The sequence below is a fragment of the Salarias fasciatus genome, chromosome 4, assembly GCF_902148845.1.
Source record: "Salarias fasciatus chromosome 4, fSalaFa1.1, whole genome shotgun sequence".
Lineage (NCBI taxonomy): Eukaryota > Metazoa > Chordata > Actinopteri > Blenniiformes > Blenniidae > Salarias > Salarias fasciatus.
Window position 1 is genome coordinate 23,849,275 of NC_043748.1, and position 26,826 is coordinate 23,876,100.

The 26,826-nt window shown below is 56.6% G+C and overlaps 1 protein-coding gene across 2 annotated transcripts; it reads left to right on the plus strand.

Annotated features, from left to right (window-relative positions):
* Positions 1-26,688, plus strand: smg1 (SMG1 nonsense mediated mRNA decay associated PI3K related kinase). 2 transcript variants are annotated; one of them, XM_030090601.1, is made up of 64 exons: positions 1-205; positions 3,410-3,558; positions 3,688-3,840; positions 4,037-4,173; positions 4,262-4,320; positions 4,501-4,714; positions 4,800-4,925; positions 5,302-5,374; positions 5,908-6,005; positions 6,150-6,323; positions 6,432-6,653; positions 6,969-7,070; positions 7,170-7,460; positions 7,546-7,676; positions 7,770-7,931; positions 8,012-8,130; positions 8,222-8,309; positions 8,471-8,572; positions 8,783-8,923; positions 9,006-9,247; positions 9,338-9,537; positions 9,632-9,793; positions 9,880-10,034; positions 10,167-10,300; positions 10,382-10,693; positions 10,775-10,916; positions 11,053-11,203; positions 11,348-11,468; positions 11,576-11,815; positions 11,928-12,079; positions 12,178-12,316; positions 12,395-12,539; positions 15,897-16,035; positions 16,123-16,341; positions 16,437-16,617; positions 16,707-16,868; positions 16,944-17,167; positions 17,251-17,405; positions 17,491-17,713; positions 17,797-18,043; positions 18,197-18,426; positions 18,512-18,757; positions 18,829-18,967; positions 19,249-19,358; positions 20,373-20,591; positions 20,678-20,871; positions 20,972-21,144; positions 21,212-21,491; positions 21,609-21,881; positions 21,967-22,201; positions 22,279-22,490; positions 22,576-22,732; positions 22,815-23,004; positions 23,092-23,372; positions 23,457-23,666; positions 23,747-23,884; positions 23,969-24,121; positions 24,216-24,395; positions 24,469-24,696; positions 24,801-25,012; positions 25,085-25,185; positions 25,285-25,461; positions 25,531-25,637; positions 25,719-26,688. In XM_030090601.1, the coding sequence occupies exons 1-64, from the start codon at positions 129-131 to the stop codon at positions 25,794-25,796; spliced, it is 10,986 nt and encodes a 3,661-aa protein (XP_029946461.1). In that variant the 5' UTR covers positions 1-128; the 3' UTR covers positions 25,797-26,688. The 2 variants fall into 2 exon arrangements, with proteins under 2 accessions (XP_029946461.1, XP_029946462.1); XM_030090602.1 differs by lacking the exons at positions 24,469-24,696; positions 24,801-25,012; positions 25,085-25,185; ... (1 more) ...; positions 25,531-25,637; positions 25,719-26,688 and adding an exon at positions 25,235-25,262 and having other exon boundaries at positions 24,216-24,334.
* The last annotated feature ends 138 nt before the right edge of the window (positions 26,689-26,826 follow it).

A 26,826-nucleotide genomic window follows, 5' to 3' on the forward strand; every position in this document is an offset into this window, starting at 1 on the left:
GTCAGTTCGCACAGTGACGGACTGAAGCGGTCCACAGACTTCAGTTTATACACGTTAATGTTGAAAAAGTCATTGTGTTTAAAGACGCGGAGCCGCGGCCAGCAGGTCATGCAGCGCTCCAAAAGGTAATGAGCCGTAAAGCCCCGGGGTTTCGGCTCAGCGGCGCCCACAAACTGCGGCCACACTGGAACGACTGGCAGCCCAGGTTGGTGCTCCGCTCCGGGTTAACAACACAGCTCCGCTCCGGGGCCTGGAGCCTGCTCCGGTGCTCCGGTCCGGGGTAACAACACAGCTGCGCTCCGGGGTCTGCTCTGGCGCTCCGGTCCGGGTTATAAACACAGTACTTGTCCGGGGCCTGTCGTCCGGAGCCTGCTCCGGTTTGAAAACACGCTCATGTCCGGGGCCTGGAGCTTGCTCGGCTCGGTTCCCACGCCGGGACCGGTAGCCTGCTCGGCTCGGTCCTCCGCTCCTGAACCCGGAGCCTGTCCCGGTTCGGGTCAACAACACGGCTCCTGTCCGGACCTGGAACCTGCTCTGCTCGGTTCTGTTTCTCCCGCTCTGGGTCTAACCCTCTCCGGGCCTTGGCTCGGCTCGGCTCTGCTCGGCTCGGCTCCGGGTCCGTGTGTTGGCCTCTCCCGGGCCTGGAGCCCGCTCTGCTCGGCTCTGTTTACAGTCCTGTCCCCCTGAAACTGTTCCCGCGGGTTCCAGTGTTTTAATGGGATTCCAGGGGTTTTCTGCTGGCTGTTTCTCGCGGTTCGCCCGGATCGGCCTCTCACGAGCCCGTCTCGTGGAGCTGCCTGCCCGCGTTGCTCCGCTACCGGTCCGGGCTAACCGCTAATAGCTTCAAGACATAGAAAAGGTCCATCAGACGTAAATATTACCACCCAGACACGAGATTAGGACCCGGGTGAGGTGTGTGTGCGGACTCGTTGTGTCGGTCTGCCTCCATGAGGTGGAATCTGACGGCGCTGGTTAGCCGAAGCTAACTGCTAGCATGAGGAAGACGACACCCTAATGTCACATTCTTATCAACAAACAACTCCTTTATACAGTCTTATAAAAACAGAACCACCAGACTACAACACAAGCTCATAGAGCACAATATAATGGTTGACTAGAAAGATTCGACATCAGAATAGTCCAGCGGTTAAGAGACCTGTTTCACTCCATTTACTGTCAATATCAATGTCAGTTTTGGTCCTGAAGCTTCAGCTTAGTAACAAGTCATGTTCATGAGAATGTCAGTTTAATGAACCTGCCGCAGACTGTCACAGCCTGATCTAAACGACAGAAATCCACTGTTTCACAGCCTCTAAGATCCTTGACACATAGATGAGAACCATGTCATTTAATTTAAATCATCACAAAAATAAAAAATGTGAGAAAGTCCTCAGATTTATTAGTTCTTTCCAGTTCGTGCTGTACTGATCATACCCAGGCCTCGTGTGGAAGAACAGTCGCAGGTTCATGAATCTGATTGTCATGCACTTTGTCAAGTGAAAACGAGAAACTTTCAGTGTGTTTTTGCTGTCCGTTTACACGACAGAAGTGGCCTGAGCCACCGAACACACAAGTTTTTTCAGAATGGCTCCTGTCGTGGAACATTTTGAAGATCCTCTGTTAAAACAGGGGAACTTTGTGGAAACGCCCGGCTACTCGCCATGTGCACCATGGTCGTTGTAAATAGTTCTGCCCATGCTCAGAAGAAGGTTTTCCTTGAGAGCGTCATGTCTCTCAGTCCATATTCTCCCGGACTTGGTAGTTTTTGACTCCACAGTCACTGTAATTACAATCCAACTTGGTCGTCTATCTGTACAAATGTTTTCGTACTGTACTGGTCTCTTTGTGCATGGTTTCATTAGGCAACTGACAGCACCAACTCCTGGCCCAGCATGTTAACTACATCCTTTTTGGAATGTTACTGTGTAAAAATGACACTTTCCTGAAATGCAAAAGCAGTGCTTGCACTTGAAACATTGTCGTGTAAACAAGGCCTCAATTTAAAAAAGTCAAGGACAGACGGTTTAGGGTGGAAAATATGCAGATAACTGGTTTTACCTAAAAATTCAGCTCTCTGGTGCCATCTCACTGCTACGCACCTGTCCACAAGACGAGAACTTATTCCTCCTGGTAGATTTGAACTTTGCAGTTTGTGTCACTAAGTCAGTTTTGTTCAAATCTGTTTGAATTCAAACTGAATTGCAATTATATACAAGCCCGTAATTATCCTCTTTTGAAGTCCCACTGTGAAAGTGAATACATGGCAGTGATCTGAGCGTCCACAAGATCACCCTAAAGAAAACAAAAAAGTGAAAGTGTTCACTGTATAAAGTCTTCCATTGCATCAATCTAGTTTTATTTCCACCATAAAATGAAATATTGAAGATTAACTATGCAGTAGCATGTGTTTACTTCTGAGCTCAGGCCTGGCTGTGTTTCCCACTGTTTTTTTAAATTTTGAATATAGTGTATTTCTCATGTCTGACCTGTTTGATCTTAGATCTCAGACAAATGAATAAAACCTGTAAAGTGTTTCTTCTGCCCGAGTGTGAGCTGTTGATGATCTGTTCTCAACGCAGGAATAAACTTGGTGGCAGGACTTGCAGCAGAATATAAATACTTTAGACACGTTTAAAAGAATGAACATTTAGATGTTTGAGTGATACAAAGCATTATCTGACCATCCTGACAGTTTTAAGACCATTCTTCAGATATCACATATTTACTCAGGCAGGCTGTTTTCCATTCATGTCCTGAATGACATTTAATTTTAAACTAGCCAAACCAGATCTTGTGAGGAAAAGTGGTGATGTGTTGCATGATTTTCTTAGACCAGGTGAGATCCGAGTCTGATGCTGTTATTGAACCCTCCATACGCCACGTTACTTTTTGAATGTCATAAAATACGTGTAAAGTATTTGTATTGACTGGTGTGTCAGATATTAAAAGAGACCGTTGGACTGTTTTTAGTTTGTACTTTGACGGAATGTAAGTTTCACTTTCGTTTCCTCTTCTCTTTCTGCCTTTCAGTCGTGTCTCTTCAGGTTGATTGTATTTTTTTTTTATCTCCTTATCTCTTCTGTCCTCGGTATTTAACCTCATCACTTTTTTTTTCTTAGCATGGCACAACTTTACAATCTGTAGCTCCCAACATGAATTGGTTTTTGGTTTCCACATCACATTTGTTGTTTCTGGGCTTTGTTTACAGTCCAGGTGAGCTCAGCTTTCATCTGGACAATCAGGAAGTTCAGGCTGTCTGATCGGTGCTGATTTTAAGGCATCTGTAATCTCTGGCATGTGTTTCAGAGTGGTTTGTAGCGGTATTGTGATGTTTTGAAGCTGTTTTCATGACTGAATAATCTGACGTGAGCAGATCGAGCTGAACTGTCCTCTGTTTTTTGGTGTTCAGAGTTGACGGTGCTTCGTCCAGCCAGGACGACTTCAAGTCCCGAGAGGTTGGTTCAGGACCGTCGTTGGACGCACTGCCATCCAGCTGCCCTGAACAGCCGGCGGTGCCCAGTGATGTCTACACTGCTGCAGATGCACATCCGGAAGAGGGTGAGGCTTCTCCGCTCCACTCTCTGCATGTCAGAAGTCGTCATGTGACACATTGTTTTAATCTTTCCATGAACCGGGTTCGGATCTTCCAGATTTTGACTGACGCCGCCCTTGCTTTGTGCTCCTCAGGTGGATATGAAGCTGGTCACGGTGTCTGTGATACTACGTTTGGTTGGAAGTCGCTGGGGCAAGAGTTGAGGCCCAATGATGTGACAGCGGATTTGACACCTTTTCAGCATGGAAACCGTGCTTTAGCTTCTAAGGACATGAGGAAATCGCAGGGTGAGCCTTCAGACCTCCTTCATGGTGTAGACCCACCAGGGTCTGGAAGGGAGAAGTGTGACTCCATGTATGCAGATGATGTTGTAGTAAATTTATTGAAATTCTGCCGTCGTCACCTGAAAGTGTTGTTAAACAGCCCATTCAAACCAAACTTGGCTGCTTCAGCTGTTTACATCTGTTGTTGCTGCTGCTGCAGACAGAGGCATGGCTCACTCAGAGGAGTCTCGACTGGCCAACCTCCTGCGCCGAGTCTCCAGGGAGGACGATCGCGACCGGAGGCTGGCCACCCTCAAACAGCTGAAGGAGTTCATCAGCCACAGCGAGAGCAAAGTGGTCAGTCCGCCACGCACTGCAGACGTACCTCAGCAGACACGTCCTGTGCAGACGTGTCCTCCTCACCATGAGCCTCTTGTGTGTGCAGACCCTGGTCAAACAGCTGGACGCCATCCTGAGCACCCTGAACGACATCCTGAACGAGAGGTAAGAGCAGACAGCGACTCCAAGCTCGCTTTAAAATGACAAACATCCCAGAAAACTTTCTTTTTCCACCATATTATCTTGTTAAGATAAAGTGAGACACAATTGAGACATGATTGCAAATCGTGGGTGGCTGCCTGAAACTCTGGTCCTGAGGTGTCCCGATCCGTCCCGTCTCTGCAGCAGCAAGCTGCTGTGGGAATTGCGTCAGGACGCGGCGGCCTGCCTCGGCCTCCTGTGCACGGTGCTGAGCTACGAGGCCGAGCGCATCTTCAAGTGGCTCTTCGTCAAGTTCAACTCGAGCAGCCGCGACGAGGTGAAGCTGCTGTACCTGGTGGCGGCTCAGCGAGCTCTGGAGGCTGCAGGGGAGAGGAAGGCCTTCTCCCACATCATGCAGGTAACGGCACACACTCTGACCAAAGTCTGACACGTGCACCAGAATCACAAACTGACAGATGTGTGTGTGTGTGTGCGTGCTTCAGCTGGTGATGAGCAACCTGCAGTCCATCCTGGAGAACGTGGACACGCCGGAGCTGCTGTGTCAGAGTGTGAAGTGCATCCTCCAGGTGGCTCGCTGCTATCCTCACGTCTTCAGCACCAACTTCAGGGTGAGTCTGCAGCTTTTATCACTTCACCCTCCAAAGACGGAGCCAGCAGCACGTGCTGATAACGTCCAGGAAGAAGTGAGACTGACGAGGCAAAAGCAAAGCTCAAAGTCCCTCCAGATAGCCGGAGGGGGAAAAACACCAAAGGCCCGGTGAAAAGACGCTTTGAACTCAGCGACAAAAAAAATAAATCTGTCCAAATAAGGTCAAAGCTCTATTTCAAATGTGAAAAATGCAATTGTATATTTTAGCTGCCATCTTGTGATCTCTTTACATACTACTTTAGTCACAAGCCGTAGATTTCCCTAATTAAAGTTTACCGTTAGTTTCAAAGCAGTGTGACGTTGCAGCCTGTTGAAATGTTCCCTCTGGTCCACAGGACACCGTGGACATCTTGGTGGGCTGGCACATCGACCACACGCAGAAGCACACGCTGACTCAGCAAGTCTCAGGTCAGCTGGAGTGCTAATTACACGCTTTTTTTTTTTTTAACAATTTATTTTGTCTGGGATCAGATTATATGCGAGTGAGGTGGAGGTTTGGCTTCTGCAGAATCATTCTGACGGCTCACACTCCGGAGATCAGCGTGATTCCCAGCAGTCGGCCACGCTTCATGTTGCTCTGATCCAGTGTTGTTGTTGAAGGTTGTGATTTAAAGCCTCCGAATGGCTCTTAGCATGTTGAACACTGAACTATAATCATGTGAAATCTTTTTTCTGAGCCTGAGAACGAGTCCTAGAACAGGTTAGGATTTCTTTATATTTTGCAGTATTTTATTTTTAGTTCATTCTGCTGAGACGCAGCCTCTCGGTATGATGCTGCCACCACCGTGCTTCACAATCGGAAATCATATTTCAGTCTAATGAGCAGATAGGTCCTTTTTTTCCCCCCCTTCTCGTCAGATTCTTTCTTTTAGACCTGAAGATTCGCACTAAAGAGCTCTGAGTTGAGTCCTGTTGATGAACTGTGCTGTGTGTGTGTTCAGGTTGGCTACAGAGCCTGGAGCAGTTCTGGGTGGCAGACCTGACCTTCTCCACCACCCTGCTGGGGCAGTTCTTGGAGGATATGGAGGCGTACGCAGAGGTGACCACCGACACCTTCGTTACATGCTCAGGAAAACACATTACAAACAATATATTCACGAGTGAAGCTCCTGCCACTAGAGCGAAGGGCCCCAACTGGGCTCCCTGGGGAACACCACAGTAAGAAAGACTGTCGTGTGTTCAGGATCTGAGCCACGTGGTGTCCGGTGAGACGCTGGATGAAGACATCCCTCCTCCCTCGGTGTCGCTGCCCAAGCTGGCGGCCCTCCTGCGGGTGTTCAGCACGGTGGTGCGCAGCATCGGCGAGCGCTTCAGCCCCTTCAGGGGGCCGCCCATCACCGAGGCCTACGTCACTGATGTGAGAGCCGCGATCAGCTGTTCCGTTACAGCGTGAAATAATCTATCCCGGTCATGTCAAAGTGGCACAGGACGCAGAAAGTGACGCTGGTCCGCCTGACCCCCTCAGGTTCTGAACCGGGTCCTGGCCTGCGTGACGGCGGCGAAGCAGGTCCAGTTCTCCGAGGCCGTGCTGACGGCCGGGAACGAGTGCGTGGGCGTGCTGCTGGCCAGCGTGGAGCCGTGCGGCCAGCTGATGGAGGCCGTGCTGGCCTACGGCCTGGACCAGCTGCTCTGCTGCCAGGCCTGCGGCTCGGACTACAACCTGGCCGTGCTCAGTCTGCTCACTCTGGTACGAACGCTCTCCTCGCCTTTATCCACACCAGGCGGCGAGTTTCTGTTTTCTTGTTTTCTTTTAAAAGTGGCTAAAATTGAAATCAAAACTGCTAAAAAAAGTTAAATGTGATGGGAAAAAATGTCTTTAAATGTGATCTCGTGATAAAAATGTTGTCTTTGTGTTGAAATTTAAACATGTTTTTCATCTGTGGACTGTTATTTGGAAGATATTGGTCAGAATGTCTTTTTCTGTTGAGGATATATTTCATGGCAGTTGTCGGCAGTGTTTCGGAGGAGCGGCGCTGTGGTGAAACCTGTGGTTCTGTTCCAGATCGTGGACCAGATCAACACCAAGCTGCCGGCGTCCTTTGTGGAGAAACTGTTGGCTCCGGACTCTCACCTGCTGAGGTTACGCTTCCATCAGGACAAAGAGGTGCGTGCACGTTTTAGAAATTCAAAACACCAGTAAATGAGCACCTGAGTGGGCGGAGCCTGAGAGCCCCGCCTCCATGACCTTCTCCTGCGGCTGCAGGTGGTCTCGGCGGTCCACGGCGTGTACCAGGCCCTGCTGAGCCTGAAGAACATCCCCACGCTGGAGGCGGCCTACAAGCTGGTCCTGGGCGAGATGGCGTGCGCGCTGTCCAACCTGAGCCACAGCCTGGCGCCCGCCGGGCAGCCCCCACCCGCCGCCTGCCCCTGCCCCAACATCCAGCACCCCGCCTTCGCCTCGCTGCCCCTCCCCCTGGACCGGGCCCAGTTCACCCTCATCTTCAACCTGAGCACGCTCACCACCATCGGGAACACCAAGAACTCTCTGATCGGGGTGAGCCGCCCGCCTCTGCCGGGTGGGGGGGCCGCCGCTGCCGCTCCTCCTCCTCAACCCGCCTGCCGTGCGCCGTGTTTTCCAGATGTGGGCGCTGTCCCCCACCGTCTTCGCTCTGCTCAGCCACAACCTGATGCTGGTCCACGCCGAGCTGGCCGTCTACTACCCTGCTGTCCAGTACGCCGTGCTCTACTCGCTGTACTCCCACTGCACCAGGTGGCGCACACACACACACACACACACACACACGCACACTCACACACACACTGCGAAGTCTCACTGCGCTCACCGGCCTTCCGCTCCCTGCAGACACGACCACTTCATCTCGTCCAGCCTGTCCTCCTCGTCCCCGTCCCTGTTCGACGGCGCCGTCATCAGCACGGTTACCACGGCGACCAAGAAGCATTTCAGCACGCTGCTGAGCCTGGTGGGAGGCCTGCTGAGCAGGGAGCACCTCTACCCCGAGGCCAGGTGTGTGTGTCGTGCTGCCGTTGGCCCTTGGCGAGGCTCCAGAGGAAGCGTGTCCTGCAGCCTTTCCGTGTCGTGTGCAGGAAGCTGCTGCTGACCTGGGCGCAGGAGATCTCGCTGCTGATGAAGAAGTCGGACACCTACAGCCCCCTCTTCTCCCTGCCCTCCTTCAGCAAGTTCTGCAGAGGCCTGCTGGCCAACGGTGAGCGCGCAGCGACGCACAGCCGTCGTTTTGGTCTTTACCGCCGGAGCGAGGGCGTCTGAACGCCTGCCTTCTGTTTACTGTGCCGCAGCGCTGAATGAGGACCACAGCGTGTGTCTGCAGACGTGCCACAGCCTGCAGGTCCTGTCCCCGTCCCTGTCCACCGAGCTGCTGCAGAGGTGAGGCTCCGGCTCCTGCTCCCTGCAGAGGAACCCGGAATACGATCGTTCTTTACTGCACTGTATCAGTGACCTCTACTGACAGTTGTCCAGTAGGAGAAATTTGGACAGTATGATGGTCTGTCGTCCCACCCGTAGCCATAACGGTCTGTCTGTTTCAGGTGTGTGGACGTGTGCAGGGTCCAGCTGGTCCACTCGGCGGTGCGCGTGAGGCAAGCCTACGCCAAGCTGCTGCGGACCATCCCGCTGGACGTGGCCCTCAGGTGAGACCGCCGGCCCAGAGGTGCCTTTATTTAACCACCTGAAACTGGATAAAATCAGCTAAAAATGGCATCGATTGCTAAATCCAGGATAAGGTGCACAGTGAGACTTCCATGGTGAAACGTAAAAGTGCTGCAGGAGTGTAAATAAAGGGAAGTTGATGAAGAAATGTTGGAAGGCGTTGATGGGCGCGTCCCGTTGGCTCTCCGCAGTAACCACAGCCAGCCCGAGATGAGGCAGATCTCTCTGGCCATCCGTCACCACATGAGCCGCTCCCCCAGCAGCACCTTCCACCCCCAGGACTTCAGCGACCTGATCAGCTTCATCCTGTACGGCGTGCTGCACCGCGGAGGGTAAGTATCGGCCCGCGCTCCGAGCCGCTCGCGGTGAAAACCCCACGGTGGGTTCACGCTCCGCTCCGCTCGCTCCCCGCAGGAAGGATCCCTGGCTGGAGCGTCTGTACCACAGCTGCCAGCGGCTGGACAAGAGAGACGGCGGCTCCCGGGCGGCCGACGGCAGCGGCGCCGGCTCCCGGCCCGACCCGGTGTCCCGCGCCCTGCTGAAGACCGAGGTGGTGCTGTGGCAGTGGGCGGTGTGGGAGGCGGCGCAGTTCACCGTGCTGTCCAAGCTGCGCACGCCGCTGGGCCGGGCCCAGGACACCTTCCAGACCATCGAAGGTAAAGTCGTTGTGGCGGGACGCGTGTGCGTCTGGTTCTGTCACGTGCAAACTGACCTTTAAACCCCCCCCCCCCCCCCCCGTGCCGCAGGGATGATCCGCAGCCTGGCCGCACACAGCCTGAACCCGGAGCAGGACCTGGGGGCCTGGGCCGGCTCGGGCGGCGACGGGGACGGACACCACTCCAACCAGCTGCGCCTGGCGCTGCTGCTGCAGTACCTGGAGAACCTGGAGAAGCTCATGTACAACGCGTACGAGGGCTGCGCCAACGCCCTCACCTCCCCGCCCAAGGTGAGGCCGGCCCGGCCTGGAAAGAGCCAGAAACGAGTCGGAATGCTCCGTCATCTCAGAGCAGATCTCATGTCACTGTCGTTTTTTGTTTCAGGGAATCCGAACCTTTTTCTACACGAACCGGCAGACCTGCCAGGACTGGCTGACCCGGATCCGCCTGGCCCTGATGAGGGTGGGCCTGCTGTCCGGACAGCCGGCCGTGACCGTCCGCCACGGCTTCGACCTGCTCACCGAGATGAAGAACAGCGGCGCCCAGGTGAGGCTCCGCCGTGACGGAGCGCCGCGCGGCGAGCCGGGCGGTCGCCGTCGGTCCTGACGCCGAGCGCTGTGTCCTGTGTGCAGGGTCCGGAGCTGGAGGTCCCCCTGGCCCTGCTGGTGGAGGCCCTGTGGGAGCTGCGCTGTCCCGAGGCCATCCAGGGCCTGGCGGCCTGGAGCCTGGCCGCCTCGGGGAAGAGTCTGGGCTGGCTGTCCTCCGTGGCTCTGCAGGCTGAGGGGCGGTGAGCGCACGCTGAAAACAATGCTTCTCTGTCTCGATCTTGATTCAACTCGTCCGCCTACTCCCTTCGATTCCAGTTTGTGCTTCAGTCCTTAGTGGCTGCCTGCTGAGTTTCTGCGCCCTGTGTTGCCAGGTTTGAGAAAGCAGCGGTGGAGTACCAGGATCAGCTGTCTGCCGTCACGGGGATGGACTGCAGCATCAAATGCCCCGAGAGCTGCCTGCTCAAACTCTCCAGCAGCAGCGGCAGCCCCAAGCACACCAGCAACGGTAAGCCTGCAGCCGCCAGAGCCGCAGGGCAGCGGCGCCTCGGTCTGAGTGGTGTGTGTGTGTGTGTGTGTGTGTGTGAAGGCGACAGCAGGAAGACGGTGCTGCTCAAATCCAGCGAGTGCTCTCCTGAAGTCATCAACTTCCTGGCCAACAAGGCCTGCCAGTGCTACGTGGCGCTGTGCGACTGGGCCTCGGCCAAGGAGTGGCAGAGCACCGTCAACACGCTGAAGCAGAGCGCCGGCGGCCCGGTCAGCGTCAACCTGCGCACCGACTTCAACTACGTCCAGGCCCTGAGCCGCTTCGAGGACGGGGACCTGGCGGAGTGCGGGGCGCAGCTGGAGCTGCTGCCCGGGGAGGACTACAGCTTCCTGAGCACCTCCAAGGACAAGCTGGGTGAGTGGGCGGCACACACACACACACACACACACACACACACACACACTGTTCGGCCTCATCAAAGCGTGCTCTGTGCAGACCTGAAGAGGCTGCTGCCCTCCATGAGTCCAGATCCCACCGAGCTGCAGAGAGCCATCGAGGTGCAGCTGCTGCGCAGCGCCGTCGGCGCCATGGCCAAAGCCAATCAGCCGCAGGATCAGAAAGCCCCGCCCACCCCAGAGTGAGTGTCAGACAGAAGGCCCACGTGCCGCAGTCCGAGTGAACGCTAAAGCCAGCAGCGCTCGCCCAGACGCGGCGCTGTGCGATTCCTCCTGGTGGTTCAAACTGACGCTGATCTCTCTTCCACGGCGCCGCAGTACCTTGATTCGCTGCCTGAAGCAAACCGGCCGGATCTGCCTGGGTCCTCTTCGTCTGTCCACCCTCACCCTGTCGGACGGCCTGCCCACCCTGCCCACGCTGCAGCTGCACTGCACCGCCACGCTGGAGAACACTCTGAGCGGACAGGAGGTATGCACACAGCTCTGAGTCTTCTGCTTTAACCTTTAGCAGTGGCGTGACGAGCTCCTTTTTTTTTTAAGACGAGTCTGGTGTGCCAATGAAATCAAAGTGATTTAGCAGCTGATGAAGTGAACTTTGTGCACTGTGTTGCAGGACTGTGTGATTCCTCTGTGCAGCGACGCTCTGAGCTCCTGTAAGCAGCAGGACGTGCAGCTTTTCCTCCAGGCGCTGAGATACACCATGTTCCAGAGGGAGCTGCTGCACAAGCTCAGAGGTAAGCACAGCACACACACACACACACCGCTCACGCTGGCGGTCCAACACGGAAGCGCCATCGTTTTGTCTTTTTCACAGTGGAAACAAACATGCTTTGCCCCGCAGGCTATCCGTCCTCCGTCGACGGCCACCTGCTGGAGCTCTGCCTGACGGCCGTCAAGTTCGCCCGCAAGAAGGGGAACATCTCGCTGGCGTCGCGCCTGCTGAGCCAGTGCGGCGAGCCGGACGAGCAGCCGTCGGACGAGCTGAGCCGGGCCTTCAGGCGCCTCAGCCTGGACGGCACCCTGGGGGAGAGGTGGGGGGCCGAGGTCCAGATCGAGAAGGCCAAAGTCCTGAGGAGCGCAGGTGAGCTGACTGAGGTGTTCCTGTGGTCGTACCGGTATCTTTTGGTACGTGACGCACCGGATTGAGCTGAGTGTCTCGTGTTGTGTGTGTGTGTGTGTGTGTGTGCGTGCAGGCCAGTCCCTGACTGCCATGGAGATGCTGAGCGGAGCCGCCCTGTCTTACTGCCACGTGGGGAAGAACGAAGGCGCCGCCTGCCGCTCGCTGCTCACGCTGTGCAAGTGGCTGCTGGCCGACTGGAAGGACATGACGCCGCAGCTCAAGCAGGTTCGCCGCTTCGCTGTTCCTCCATCTGAAGCTCTTCAGCCGGAGGACGGGCCCGTTGTGAGGAGGGAATCTGAAGTGTCCCTGCCTCTGTCTCTCAGGTGGTGAAGAAGTCTGGGGTGTTGAATTCGTCGTCCGCGGCGCCGGGCATCACGTCGCCCCTGAGCAGGAATATCGCCGCCCTGCTGGAGCTCCCCCTGGAGGACCAGGGCATCCCCCACATCACTGCAGAGACCTCAGGTAACGCGCAGCACAGCCGGGGGAGACGTGGAGGCGTCCCGCCGCTCCCTCACCGGCCTGTCTCTGCTCTCCCTGCAGTGAGCGTGGGCGTCGGCGAGCCGGACTTCGTCCTGGGGCAGCTCTACCAGCTCTCCACCAGCCTGGCTCCGGAGGTGGCCAAGTCCTGGGCGGCGCTGGCCAGCTGGGCGTACCGCTGGGGCCGCAAAGTGGTGGACAACGCCAGGTCAGAGCCGGCGCAAAACGCCTTTAACTCCAACACAAACTTTTCAATTTTTTTTTTTATTTATTTATATAGCACATTTAAAAACAACTTCCGTTGACCAAAGTGCTGCACAGCAATACAGAAGTAAAAGAAAAGGATAAATAACTAAATGAAGTAACAGGCTCAGTTAAACATAATAAAAAAATAAAAAAAAACACAGATAAGACAAATAAGACACCAAGAATATACTCCGGTTTTGCTAGTGTTTAAAGGCCTTCGAGAAGAGGTGTGTTTTTAGTCTGGATTTAAACTGTCCCACAGACTCAGAGGACCTGACATCTAGGGGGAGGTTGTTCCAGAGGGTGGGCGCAGCTACAGAGAAGGCTCTGTCACCCCTGGTTTTGAGCCTGGCTTTCGGGACAACCAACCGGAGCTGGTCAGCTGACCTCAAGTCTCTGGTCGGCATGTAGGGCTGCAACATATCAGTCAGGTATGGGGGGCCCAGGGAGTGAAAACACTTAAAAGTGATTAATAAAACTTTAAATTCCACTCGGAAGCGGACAGGCAGCCAGTGTAAAGTGCACAGCACAGGGGTGATGTGCTCTCGCTTCTTTGTTTTAGTCAGGAGCCGGGCAGCAGCATTCTGTACACTTTGCAGGCGCTGCAGGGCGCCCTGGTCCAGCCCAACATACAACGCATTACAATAATCCAAACGAGAAGTTATAAAAGCATGGATCACTCTTTCAAAATCAGCCAGGGGAAGATAAGATCTGATTTTGGCCAGAGTCCTTAAATGGAAAAAGCTGGTCTTAATGACAGAACTGATGTGTTTGTCAAACTTAAACAAAGGGTCGACCATCACCCCCAAGTTTCTCACAAAAGGACGGCAGAAGGAGGACAGAGGACCAATAGCACTGTCTTGTCCTTGCAGGGGCTTATTGGGACCAAACACCAAAATCTCAGTTTTGTCCTTATTTAGGTTCAGGAAGTTAGCACTCATCCATGTCTGGACGTCACTGAGACAGTCCTGCAGTTTTTTTACTGCAGATTGACAGTTACTGGACGTAACAGGTAAATAAACCTGGATGTCGTCTGCAAAGCAATGAAAGCAGACTTTATGTTTTTTGAAGATAAAACCCAAAGGGAGCATGTATAGAGCAAACAGGACAGGTGCTAGTATTGAACCCTGGGGAACGCCATAATTCAGGGAAGACACAGAGGATGAGTATTGGCCCAGATTTACAGAGAAGCTTCGATCAGAGAGATAGGATCGAAACCAGTTTAGTGCTGTACCCTTGATGCCTACATGTGTCTTCAGGCGGGACAGGAGGATGCTGTGATCCACAGTATCAAAAGCGGCGGACAAGTCTAAAAGCAGAAGGACAGCAGATTTTCCTGCGTCAACAGTTAAAAGAAGGTCGTTAAAAACTTTTAAAAGGGCAGTTTCAGTGCTGTGTCGTAGTTTGAACCCTGATTGGAACTTTTCTCCAATTTTGTTTGAATCAAGGTAAGTCTGCAATTGGTTATAGGCTTCATCTTTTTGATGAGTGGCTGTATAACAGCATGTTTCAGTGATGACGGAAAACATCCAGACATTAAAGAGACATTCACCATTTGCAGAATACAAGGACTAATGCAATCAAACACATCCTTAAACAAGCGACTTGGGACGATGTCCAGAGGACAAGAAGAGGGTTTCAGCTGCTGAACTATTTTAGTTAGTTCAGTTAGAGACACAGGTTCAAAACTGTCAAAGCTGGAATGACAGACTGATGGAGCCAGTGGGTCCTCTACGGACAAAGAAGCTAATCTGAGAGCAGCAATTTTGTTTGTGAAAAATGACAGGAAATTTCCACAAAGGGTTTCTGAGGGCACAGGAATGATTTTATCACACGGGTTTACAACAGATTTCAGCGTGTTGAAAAGCAACTGGGGTTTGTGATAATTTGTGGACACCAGGTTTGACAGAAAAGCACTTTTTGCAGCTCTAACTGCTCTCTGATACTCCATGAGTCTGTCCTTTAGTATTTGCATGGAGACTTGAAGACGGTCCTTCTTCCATTGCCGTTCAGCGCGCCTACATGCGCGTCTGAGGTTGTGCGTCACTTCATTTAACCAGGGTTGCGCATTGGGCTTATGGCGTTTTAGCCTAAAAGGAGCTACCGCGTCTAAAACGTTCGTGCAAGTGCTATGAAAATGTAAAAGAAGTTCATCCAAAGAGAGATTTTGCACGTCAAAGCGATACAATTCACTGAAAGTGTCGGCAAACGAGGAGGCTGTCTGGGAATTAATTGTGCGCAACCGACGAGCTGGAGCGCGCGGAGCGACCACGCACTGAGACAGCGTCACCGCAAATAGTATCACAGAGTGATCCAAAATGTGCGTTTCACAAATATCAATCATGCTTACATTAAGACCATGGGACAGCACCAAGTCCAGGGTGTGCCCTTTGACGTGCGTAGAGCCCGACACCGACTGTGTCAGGTTAAAAGAATCAATCAGATTTAAAAAGTCCTTGGCCAGAGGTCTGGATTCACAGCAGACATGAATATTAAAGTCCCCAACGATTAAAAACTGATCAAAGTTCAGGGACAAACCTGATAGAAAGTCTGTAAAATCCTGAATAAAATCTTTGTTGAACTTTGGGGGGCGATACACCAATGCGCACATGACTGGAGTATCAAAGTTTATCACAAATGTCTGAAGCTCAAAGCTGGAGAATGGATCTGCCGGTACCTGCCGACAGGTGTAGCTGGATCTGTACACGGTTGCCAGTCCTCCACTTCTGCCCGTGGTCCGGGGTGAGTTGAGATAAAAGCAGTCAGGAGGTAAAAGTTCGGAGAACGGGGTCGACTCACCGACTTGCAGCCAGGTCTCCGTGAGCAACAGAAAATCCAGCTTCCGCGACGTGAAGAGATCGTTGAGAATAAATGTTTTGTTGGCTAGCGATCTAGCATTCAGCAGGCCCAGGCGCAGAGTCACATCCTCGCAGGCCCGTGGAGAGGTTCGGCTCAGCGGCCGGAGAGATCCAGAATCCACGGCGCGGTGCTTGGCGAGGCGCTTGTGCAGCGGCGCTGCTAGCGGCAGGTGCCGAACAGTCCTGACAGCCTGAGTCTGGAGAGAAGAAAACCGCTAACACCTCAAAGCCTGAAGCAAGTTCTCTCAAACTGCAGCTTCACACTGTTGAAACTGGAAATCACTGATAGTTTGTTTTCTGAATCCAGAGTCGGGTCGCGAAGGGTTAAATTATGAGCTTGAATATGAAAGGTTTATTATCCGAAGCACAGAAATTGTTCTTTAATTTTTCCATTGAAAATAAACCCAGATGACATTTTTTTGGTTGTCTTTTTTGATGAACCCTGTTGCTGCTCTCTCCAGCCAAGGCGAAGGACTGCCTCTTCTCCCCGGAGAGAAGAAGGAGATCGAGGACCTGCTGCCCGCCACCACCAGCCAAGAGGACAAGGACGCCATCTTCAGCATCCTGGGACAGGCCATGTGTCGGCCCACCGGCATCCAGGTGCGCAGCTGCTTTTCACGTGACCGGTCAGCGACGTTCCAGAGACGGCTCGCCGTGTGAGGCTGACGTGTGAACTGTACCCGGCAGGACGAGGACATGGCTCTGCAGCAGGAGGACGACGAGGACGACATGGTGGACGTGATCTGGCGCCAGCTGACCGCCTCCTGCCCCTGGCTGGGGGAGGCGGGGCAGCAGGTGACGGACGGCCTGATCCGGGTGTGGAGGCGGGTGGTGGACCGCGTCTTCGGCCTCTACCGCGTCTCCTGCCAGGCCTACTTCACCTTCCTGAAGCTCAACGCGGGACAGGTGAGGCGCCCTCTGCTGGACGGTCGCGGTGGCGGCGACAGAGCCCTAACCCCCCCGACGTGTGTGTGTGTGTGTGTGTGCGTGTGTGTTTCCAGGCCCCAGTGGACGAGAACGACCCCAAACTGCTGCTGTCCTGCCACGGCGGCAAGCAGAGCAACGACGACACCATCGTCATGGCGACGCTGCGGCTCCTCCGTCTGCTGGTGAAGCACGCCGGAGAGCTGCGGGAGGGGCTGGAGCTGGGCTTGGCCTCCACCCCCACGGCGCCGTGGAGGGGTACGCTGCCTCCTCCTCCTCCTCCTCCTCCTGCTCTGAACTCCTCATTCATGCGTGCCGTTGGCTGAAGTTCCGCTCTGCGCCTGCAGGTATCATCCCGCAGCTCTTCTCCCGGCTCAACCACCCGGAGGCCTACATCCGCCAGAGCATCTGCAGCCTGCTGTGCCGCGTGGCCCAGGACTCCCCCCACCTCATCCTGTACCCGGCCATCGTGGGCTCCATCTCCCTGGGGGGGGAGGCCCAGAACGCAGGTACGGTTCGGTTCTCCTCACAGAGGCACCGGTCTGGCGATCGCAGCTCTTCGTAACGCCGCCGTGTCCCGACAGGAGGCAAACTGCCGTCGGCCCTGCCCTCCTTCCTGGGCAGCATGCAGGGGGAGGAGCTGGGCGGGGAGGAGGAAGAGGAGGAGGAGGAGCGGCTGGAGGGCGGCGAGGAAGGCGGTCCGGACGAGCTGACCACCTGCTCCAGTCAGGACCAGGCCATGATGCAGGACTGCTACAGCAAGATCGTGGACAAGCTGTCCGGCGCCAACCCCACCATGGTGCTGCAGGTAGGAGCCGCTCGGCCCGAGTCCGTCGTCTCTCACGCTCCCGGCGGCGTTGAACCGGCGTCGTCCTGTCGTTTCGCCGCCAGGTGCAGCAGCTGGTGGGCGAGCTGCGCCGCGTGACGCTGCTGTGGGACGAGCTGTGGCTGGGCGTCCTGCAGCAGCAGCACATGCACGTCCTGCGCCGCATCCAGCAGCTGGAGGACGAGGTGAAGAGGGTGCAGAACAACAACACGCTGCGCAGGTGAGGCGTCCGCCGCGAGCCGCGACTCCCCGACGTCCCCGTCAAACCGACCGCGCTGACGAGTCCGTCTGGCGCCCGTCTGCAGGGACGAGAAGATCGCCATCATGCGTGAGAAGCACTCGGCCCTGATGCGCCCGGTGGTCTTCGCCCTGGATCACGTGTGCAGCATCACGGCGGCGGCGGCGGAGACGCCTCACGAGACGTGGTTCCAGCAGACGTACGGCGACGCCATCACGGCGGCCCTGGAGCGCCTGCGGAGCCCCAACAACCCGGCCAACCCCGCCAGCAGCTGGCTGCCCTTCAAACAGGTGCGTGTCCGTCCGTCCGTCCGTCCGTCCGTCTCCCTGTCCGTCCGTCTCCCCGTTGACCCGGCCTTGTCCCCGGCGCTCAGATCATGATGAGCCTGCAGCAGCGCGCCCAGAAGAGAGCCAGCTACCTGCTGCACCTGGACGAGATCAGCCCCCGCCTGGCCTCCATGACCACCACCGAGATGGCCCTGCCCGGCGAGGCGTCGGCCTGCGACGCCGTCACCATCCAGAGCGTGGGCAACACCATCACCATCCTGCCCACCAAGACCAAACCCAAGAAGCTCTTCTTCCTGGGCTCCGACGGACACAACTACCCCTATCTGTTCAAAGGTAGATCTCTGTTGTTGGTGAAGAAACTGTCTTCTTCAACACAGGAAGTTTCAGCTCTGTGAAAGTAGTCTGGTCAATAATTCCTTTTATTCTTTGGGTAAAAATGAGAGTCCAGAGCTCAGACTGTATTCTGAAGTCTTGGTCTCCTCTCAGGCCTGGAGGATTTACATCTGGACGAGCGCATCATGCAGTTCCTCTCCATCGTCAACACCATGTTCACCAAGGTCAACCAGCAGGAGCAGCCGCACTTCCACGCCCGCCACTACTCCGTCACGCCGCTGGGCACCCGGTCCGGGCTCATCCAGTGGGTGGACGGAGCCACGCCCCTCTTCGGCCTGTACAAGCGCTGGCAGCAGAGGGAGGCGGTGCAGCAGGCTCAGAAGGTGAGCGTCCCGGTCCGACGGCGGTCCGACCCCCACCGCCACCCCGCGACCCCCCAGCCGACGGCTCTGCTCCCTGTCCGCCCAGGCCCAGGACTCGTTCGCGCAGCAGCCCGTCCCGCCGGTGCCGCGGCCCAGCGAGCTCTACTACAGCCGCATCGGGCCGGCCCTGAAGGCCGTGGGCCTGAGTCTGGACGTGACGCGGCGCGACTGGCCGCTGAGCGTCATGAAGGAGGTGCTGAAGGAGCTGATGGAGGCCACGCCCTCCAACCTGCTGGCCAAAGAGCTGTGGTGCTCCTGCACCACGCCCAGCGAGTGGTGGAGGGTCACTCAGGTAACCAGACGCCGCATCGATTGAAAGATTCGCCGGAATCGGAGCTGAAACTGACCCGGTCTCCTCCTCAGTCGTACGCTCGCTCCACCGCCGTCATGTCCATGGTGGGCTACATCATCGGCCTGGGCGACCGCCACCTGGACAACGTGCTGATCGACATGACCACCGGCGAGGTCGTCCACATCGACTACAACGTGTGCTTCGAGAAAGGTCGCTCACTGCTCTCTCTATATGCACTTTGATCTTATATTTCAACTCTCAGAACAGATTTTTTAGAACCAGCCTCCTTCTGAATGTTGGATTTGTTTGTCCAGTTTGTTCAAAGTTAGAAGAATGATTGAATGACAGTTTCACTGACTCTCCTGTCAGTTTGAATATCCAGTCAGGCTTTAGAATTGTGTGATATTTAGTTCTTTTTTTGTGCTTCTCATGGTTTCTGTTGTCGTCTTGTTTCCTTGTTACGTTGAAACGTGTGAATGTTCGGTCTGTAGGAAAAAGCCTGCGAGTGCCAGAAAAAGTCCCGTTCAGGATGACCCACAACATCGAGACGGCCCTGGGGGTCACCGGGGTGGAGGGCATCTTCCGGCTGTCCTGTGAGCAGGTCAGACATAACATGTTTTGCGTTTGTCTGTTGGAAGCACAATCATTGAACAAGTCACTGAGGCTAAGCTGCTTGGTGTGACTGCGGACAGCCTGCTGACCTGGAATCATCAAATAAAACTGATATTAAATAAAATGGGCAGAAGTATGGCAGCAGTTCGAAATTGTAGAAAATGTGTACCACACCGAATAAGAAAGATTTTGGTTGAATCAATAGTTTTGTGTCATTTAGATTATTGTTCCGTTATTTGGTCAGCCACTACAGAAACTAATATCCATAAACTTCAAGTTGCACAAAATAAAGCAGCTCGGCTCGTCCTGAACTGTTCTTTTAGGACAAGCATTGAAGACATGCAGAACCAGCTGGCGTGGCTGCGAGTAAAAAGTAGAATAAATTATTCTCTCACAAAATTTATTAGAAATATTATAATTACAAGAACACCAGCAATACTCTATAATAAGCTGACCTTGTTCAGTGATGTGCATCAGCATTCTACCTGTCAAACAGTTGAGGGGCGTTTTCTGTTCCCTGTCTGTCGATCCAGCCACATTCAAAGATCGGTGCACTTTAGAGCGATGGTGGCCTGGAACCGTCTGCCGCAGTTTTTGATTTCACAGATGCACACAACTTATTTTTGTAAACAAATGAGCCTATTTTTATTCACTCAGGAATAACATATGGAACTGGTTATTTATGATTGTATTATGGTGAGCTATTTCGTCTGTTTTGATATTGTTTTGTTTTTGTTATTGTCGTCTTTGTTGAAAGTTGTGTTATTGTATTGTCGGTATGAATGTTGTCTGTACATCCTGTTGTTGACGTGATGCTAAGTGTTGGTGCAGAAATATTTCTGATGAAGTTTAGACCCCAGGAAGAATAGCAACTGTTTTAACAGTAGCTAATGGGGATCTCAATAAAACAAACAAACAAACATTATGACCGCCGCCGTCTGACCGACGGGCTTCAGGAGGTCAGATCTACGAAGCGATGCTCAGGTCTGCCGTGCGCCTCCAGGTGATCCAGATCATGCGTCGGGGCAGGGAGACCCTGCTGACCCTGCTGGAGGCCTTCGTCTACGACCCCCTGGTGGACTGGACCGCCGGGGGGGAGGTGGGCTTCGCCGGAGCGGTGTACGGAGGAGGGGGCCAGCAGGCGGACAGCAAGAAGAGCAAGAGGGAGATGGAGAGGGACATCACGCGCTCGCTCTTCTCCTCCAGGGTGGCGGAGATCAAGGTGACGGCAGCAGGTCCTGGTCCAGGAGGACCCCGCCCCTCGGCACGCCATGTCCTCACCGCTGCCCCGTGTCGACTTGTTCGCAGGTGAACTGGTTCAAGAACCGCGACGAGATGCTGGTGGTGCTCCCGCAGGTGGAGGAGGCGGTGGAGGAGTACCTGATGCTGCAGGAGCTGCTGTGCCAGGGGGAGAAGCTGCAGGAGAAGCTGCGCGAGGAGGCGGCCTTCCTGGAGGGGGCCGACAGCCACCCGGACCACCTGATCTTCACCCTGGAGCAGAGGTCTGCACCGGGCTGCACACACACCGGCATCTTATTTATTATTAACTCATTCAACACTGAAGAGTGAGAGTGTTTATGTGTTGGCCTTGCCCTCCTGCAGGTACTCGGAACACACCCAGCTGCAGTCCCGGCAGCGCACCGTGCAGGACGCCATCCAGAGCAAGCTGGCCGACCTGGACCAGTGGATCTCCCAGTACCAGGCGGCGTTCTCCAGCCTGGAGGCCACGCAGCTGGGCGGCCTGCTGCAGGACATCAGCAGCCCCATCGACCTGGGTCGGTGTCCTCGTCAGGTGTCACTCCAGACCAGAGACCGCCGGTCTGACCCGCCCTGTCCTTCCAGGCCCCCCCAGCTACGTGCCGGCCACCGCCTTCCTGCAGAACGCCGGCCAGGCGCACCTGATCGGGCAGTGCGAGAGCCTGGAGGCGGAGGTGAGCGCCCTGCTGCAGCAGCGGCGCGCCACGCTGCGCGGCTGCCTGGAGCAGCTGCACAGCTACGCCACGGTGGCCCTGCTGTACCCGCGCTCCACCCTGCTGCTCCACCGGGCCCACCAGTGGAAGAGCTGGCTGGAGGAGCTGCTGAGGGACATGACGGTGGAGCACTGCCAGCTCATCTACAGACAGTAAGAACCCTGCAGAACCCAGCGGTGGCACCGCCCATCTCATGACCACTTTGGGTCACAGTTCATACTTTCCTCTGAGCTCGACTCTTAATGTCGGTGTTTTGTGTGTCTTCCCAGATACGAGCTCCTCTTCGCCCCCCAGCCTCCCGCCTCCACCTGTCGCTTCCTGTCCAACGTGGAGCTGACGCTGCAGCACCAAGTGGCCGAGACCAACGAGCGGGTGCTGCACCAAGCGGAGCGTCTGAAGGCCGAGGGGACGACGGCGGCGGCCTGCGAGGAGCAGCTGCAGGAGATCGAACACTGCATCACCGGGTTCCTGAGGGAGAACGCAGACCCGGGGTCCCACAGCCTGGCCGCCGTCATCACCTCCGCCCTCTGCACACTCTGCAGGTTCCAGCTTCATTCACTCTCCAGGCTGAACGGGAAGGGGGAGGAGGGGTGAGAGAAGGGTCACAGACAGGTGTTGTTGTTCCAGGAGGAACCTGGTGATGGAGGGAGCAGCAGCCAGCGCCGGGGAGCAGCTGGTGGACCTGACGTCTCGGGATGGAGCCTGGTTCCTGGAGGAGCTGTGCAGCATGATGGGGAACGTCAGCGCCCTGACCACGCTGCTGCAGCGCTGCACGCTGCTGCCTCACGACCTGGACCTGCCCGCGCCCGCCGCCACCTCGCAGGCCGTCTACCTGGCCAACGCCGTCTACACCTGCTTACAGGTGAGGAACCGGTCTCACTGGACCGGCGTTGGGTTTGGATCTGCCGGGCTGACTCCGGGAACGTTGTCCCACCGCAGGAGCTGAACACGAACTTCCGTCAGATCATCTTCCCCGAGGCGCTGCGCTGCATGGTGAAGGGGGAGCCCACGCTGGAGTCCATGCTGGCCGAGCTGGAGCAGCTGGTGGAGCAGAGCTCGGACGGCCTGGGCCTGCAGGGTCTGGCCGACAGCCTGCAGTCCGCCACGGGCCTGGACCAGGACGGACACAGCCACTGCCTGCACATCACCAGGTGCTTCTCCTGCTCCAGATCGCAGCGATCCAACACCGGCGCCTGCAGGGTGCGCACCCTAACGCCAGTCCCTCTCCCTGCTCAGAATGCTGCGGGTCCAGTACTCAGAGCTGATCCAGCCCCGCAGCGTGGACGGGCCGGTCCAGGACACCCCCAAGATGTCGGCGGGGCAGATGCTGCTGGTGGCCTTCGACGGGATGTTCACTCAGCTGGAGACGGCCTTCGGACAGCTGACGGAGAAGGTAGCGGCCCCCCTCCACCTCCAGCAGATCGAGTCCTCCTGCTGTTGATTGACCCCCTACCCCCCCCTCTGGTGGTCTTCAGCTCAGCTCTCTGGAGGTTCCGCCGCCCTGGAGGAAGGTGGACGTGCTGCGGGAGGCTCGGGCCACGCAGCTCCACTTCTTCGACAGCCCGAGCCAGCGGCAGCTGATGGAGGAGGTGTTCTTCCTGAAGAGGCTGCAGACCATCCGGGACTTCTTCAGGCTGTGCTCGTCCTTCGCTCAGAGTCTGTCAGGTGACGTTCAGCAGGAAGTCTTCCCCCCCCCCGGCTTCATATTTCAGCACACTGACTCTAAGCTAACACCGTGGTGACTCCTCTCAGGTGCTTGTCCCGCAGCCGACGATCTGCTGCCGACCAACGGGCCGGTGGCGTTAGGAAAGCCGCTGTACCGCCGGCCCAGCGCCGCCGGCTCCGGCAGCGCCGTGGTCAGCGAGGAGCAGATGACCCGGCCCATCAAGGCCTTCACGGCCGAGTTCGTCCGGCAGATGCTGATGGGCCTGCCCAGCCAGGCCCTGGGCCTGGCCCTCTGCGGCACCCTGTCGGCCCTCGGCCTGGACATCGTGGTCCAGGTGGAGGCCAAAGACTTCGGAGCCGAGTGCAAGGTACGAACCGTGAGTGTGTGAGAGGACGGAGGAACCCCTCCGTAGAGACCGGGTTTTGAAGGCGTCTTCCTGGCTGCGCTGCAGGTCTCCCTGGACGAGCTGTGTAAGAAGGCGGTGGACCAGAGCCTGTCCTCGGGCCGGGTCTCCCAGCTGCTCCTGAACCGAGCCACGGTTCTGGCCTCGTCCTACGACACGGCCTGGAAGAAGGTGGACCTGCTGCGGCGGCTGGACGTGGGCCTGGAGGCGGCCAAGGCCAGTCTGCAGAGGAGCCAGCTGCACGTGGCCATGTTCCAGGTACCGGCGCTCTCTTCAGTCGTTCTAGCGGTTTTTAGCGGTCTTGACACAGCGGTTCACACACCATGTGTGTGTTCCAGTGGCAGCACGAGGACGTCCTGGGTCCGACCAACCAGCCCCTCAGTGTGAGCGTTCCGCCCCGCTCGGTGATCCTCAGCAACATGAAGAAGAAGCTGTACAAGCTGAGTCAGGACGAGGGCGCCATCGTGGCCGTTCAGGTGCGGGCGAGAATTGATAATGTGTGCGTGGAAACTGACGTGGTTGAGTTGGAAAAGCTTTGAACTTTGACCTCTGCCCTGCAGGAGAAGCTGGCCGCTCTGGAGAGCAGCATCGAGCAGCGTCTGAAGTGGGCGGGCGGCGCCAACCCGGCGCTGGCGCCCGTGCTGCAGGACTTCGAGATGACCATCAGGGAGAGGCGAGGCATGGTGGCGCGGGACAGCCAGCGCAGCAGCCAGGTGGCTCCGCCCTCCCCCCCTCCGCTCAGAGCATCAGGAACACAGCCAGACGCGTCGGCGCTAAACCCGTCTCCGGGTGTGTTTTGCCCCGCAGGTCTCCTTCCTGTGCTCCACCATCCTGAACTTCGAGGGTCTGCGGACCCGCTCCCCGGAGGCGCTCAGCATGGACGCGGCGCTGTTTGAGCTGCTGAAGCGCAGCCAGCAGACGTGTTCGTACGCCGCGCAGTTCAGCAGCACGGTGTCGCCGCTGGAGCTGCAGCTGCTGCAGAGGCTGGTGGGTGTCCTCTTCCCCTCCCCACCCCTGACCCCTGACCCCGGACTGGGCGTTAAATCTGTCCCCGCCGCAGGGTCCGCTGCCCGACGCGCCCATCGGCAGCCCCGACTGGCTGAGCGCCGCCCGCCGGCAGCTGGAGGACGAGCAGAGCGGCGAGCAGCGCCGGCAGGAGGAGCGGGAGCAGCAGCTGGAGGCCTGCGGCGACACGCTGCAGGTCCTGGTGGACTCCATCAAGACCATCCTGTCCAACCACAACCGACAGCTGGGGGACGTCAAGCACCTGCTGAGGGCCATGGCCAAGGTACACACACACACACACACACACACACACACACACACACACACACTGTGGTGCGGTCACGTCTCTGCGTGCTGAAGTGTCCCCGTGTATTCTGCCGTCCGCAGGACGAGGAGGCGGCGCTGGCCGATGGCGAAGAGGTGGCGTACGAGGGCAGCGTGCGGCACTTCCTGCTGGAGTACAAGGCGTGGCAGGACAACGTGCAGCTGGTGCTGTTCAGCGTGGTGCAGGCCAGCGGGCAGAGCCGGGGGCCGGAGCAGCTGGAGCTGCTGGAGGAGATCCCAGCCACCCTGAAGGAGCTGCACAGCCAGAGCCAGAGGTCTGCAGACACACACCAGCACACACACACACACACACACACACTCTGCTCACTGCCGCACTCTGTCCACAGTGTGTACAACGGGCTGGTGGGCTTCGCCTCCCCACTGGTGACGGAGCGGGACAGTGACTGCTCCAGTCCGGTGTGTGCGGCTCAGACCAGCTTCGCAGCAGGTGCGGTGTGTCAGTGTGTCTCCTCCCCCCGTGTGTGTGTGTGTGTGAGTCGTCCGGTGTGAGGATCGGTGCCATCGGTGCTCTGCTCTCCGCCTCCAGCCGTCAGGTGCAGCGGGGTGAAGACTCAGCCGGAGTCCATGTCTCAGAACGCTCGGAAGGCTCCGCCCCGCAACCTGGGGACCCCCACCGACACCCCGCCCAGCACCCTGCTGGTGAACAGCAAGGGTCTGAACCCCAGCCCCAAGAGGGCCGTACGGGACCCCAAGACCGGACGAGGTAGGTTCGCACGCCTGCACACACCCCTCGTGCACCGTCCACGCCCCTCACACACCGGTGGTGTTGCAGCGGTCCAGGAGAGGAACTCGTACGCCGTCAGCGTGTGGAAGAGAGTGAAGGCCAAGCTGGAGGGAAGAGACGTCGATCCCAACCGGAGGATGAGCGTCACGGAGCAGGTAACGGAGAGCGTCTCAGAGGGTCCCGGGGCCGTGACCCGGCAGGCGGCTGACTCGCCCCCCCGCTCGTTGTGTCTCCAGGTGGACTTCGTCATCAAGGAGGCGACAAACCTGGACAACCTGTCGCAGCTGTACGAGGGCTGGACGGCCTGGGTGTGAACGCCGTGCCGCTTCCTGTCTTTGGTCCAGCGAAGGCCTGGAGATCCACCACAGTCCAGCGGGTCTGGGGCGTCGGAACCAGCAGCGACCGGGGCCACACACCGGGGGGAGCCACTGGGAAGCCGGGGACGCTTCGTCCGCCCTCCCACGCTTCCGGTCACCCAGACCGGGGCAGCGAGCCCCTCCCCCCACAACACCCTCCGCTCAGAGGGGTCTGCAGACCCGCCCCCCTTTTCTCTGGGGCGTCGGAGCGGGAAAACAGGGGGAGGGGGGGCAGTGAGGGCCAACGCCTTCATCTTGGAAAACCCTCCCCCCCGCCCCCACCGCTCACCTGCATCGCTCACACCAGTCGTACCCATTAACATCCTGCGGTGACCTCCGACCTCCAGCAGAGGGCGGGGGAGGGCAGGAAGTGAGCCGCCTCCCCCGCTGTGGGCGGGACTTAAGCGGGGGCTCACATGGACGGTTCGCACCGCCAAGTTTTTTTTTTTTTTTTCCTCGACTTTTCTTCTCTTGGGTTGAGTTTGTTGTCGTGACGGGCCAGCAGGGGGCGCCAGGCGGGGCTGTGGGCCCGGCTCTGGAGGCAGAACCCGGGCCAGCGAGGGGGCTTCTCTTCACACTGATGGTCAGACAGATGGTTGAAGACTTTTCTCCGTGTTGTGTTTGGTAAACTGTCGTACGTACGTAGAAGACCTTTTTTCCTAGCTTTGCCTGTTTCTCGCCTCTTTGCGTGTCCGCTCCTCGACCCTGAAACGCTCGCTTTTTATCGATCTCCACCTTCTAGTTTTACCTTTTTATTGGGAGAAATTCTGTTGAGGTGACGGTGGAATCTGTTAACTCTTAAAGCTTTTATTGGATTTTGTGGGATGCCAAATAAAGATGGAGCCGAAACCTGTGCTGTGTTTGGATTTCTTTGCGTTTCTGCGTGGTTTTTCCTGTCTTTCTTGCCTCTTTTAGTTTGGAAGTGGTTTTGATTGAATCCCCTTGATGTTTCCTCAGGACAGCTTGTCTGATCAGAGTCCACAGAGGC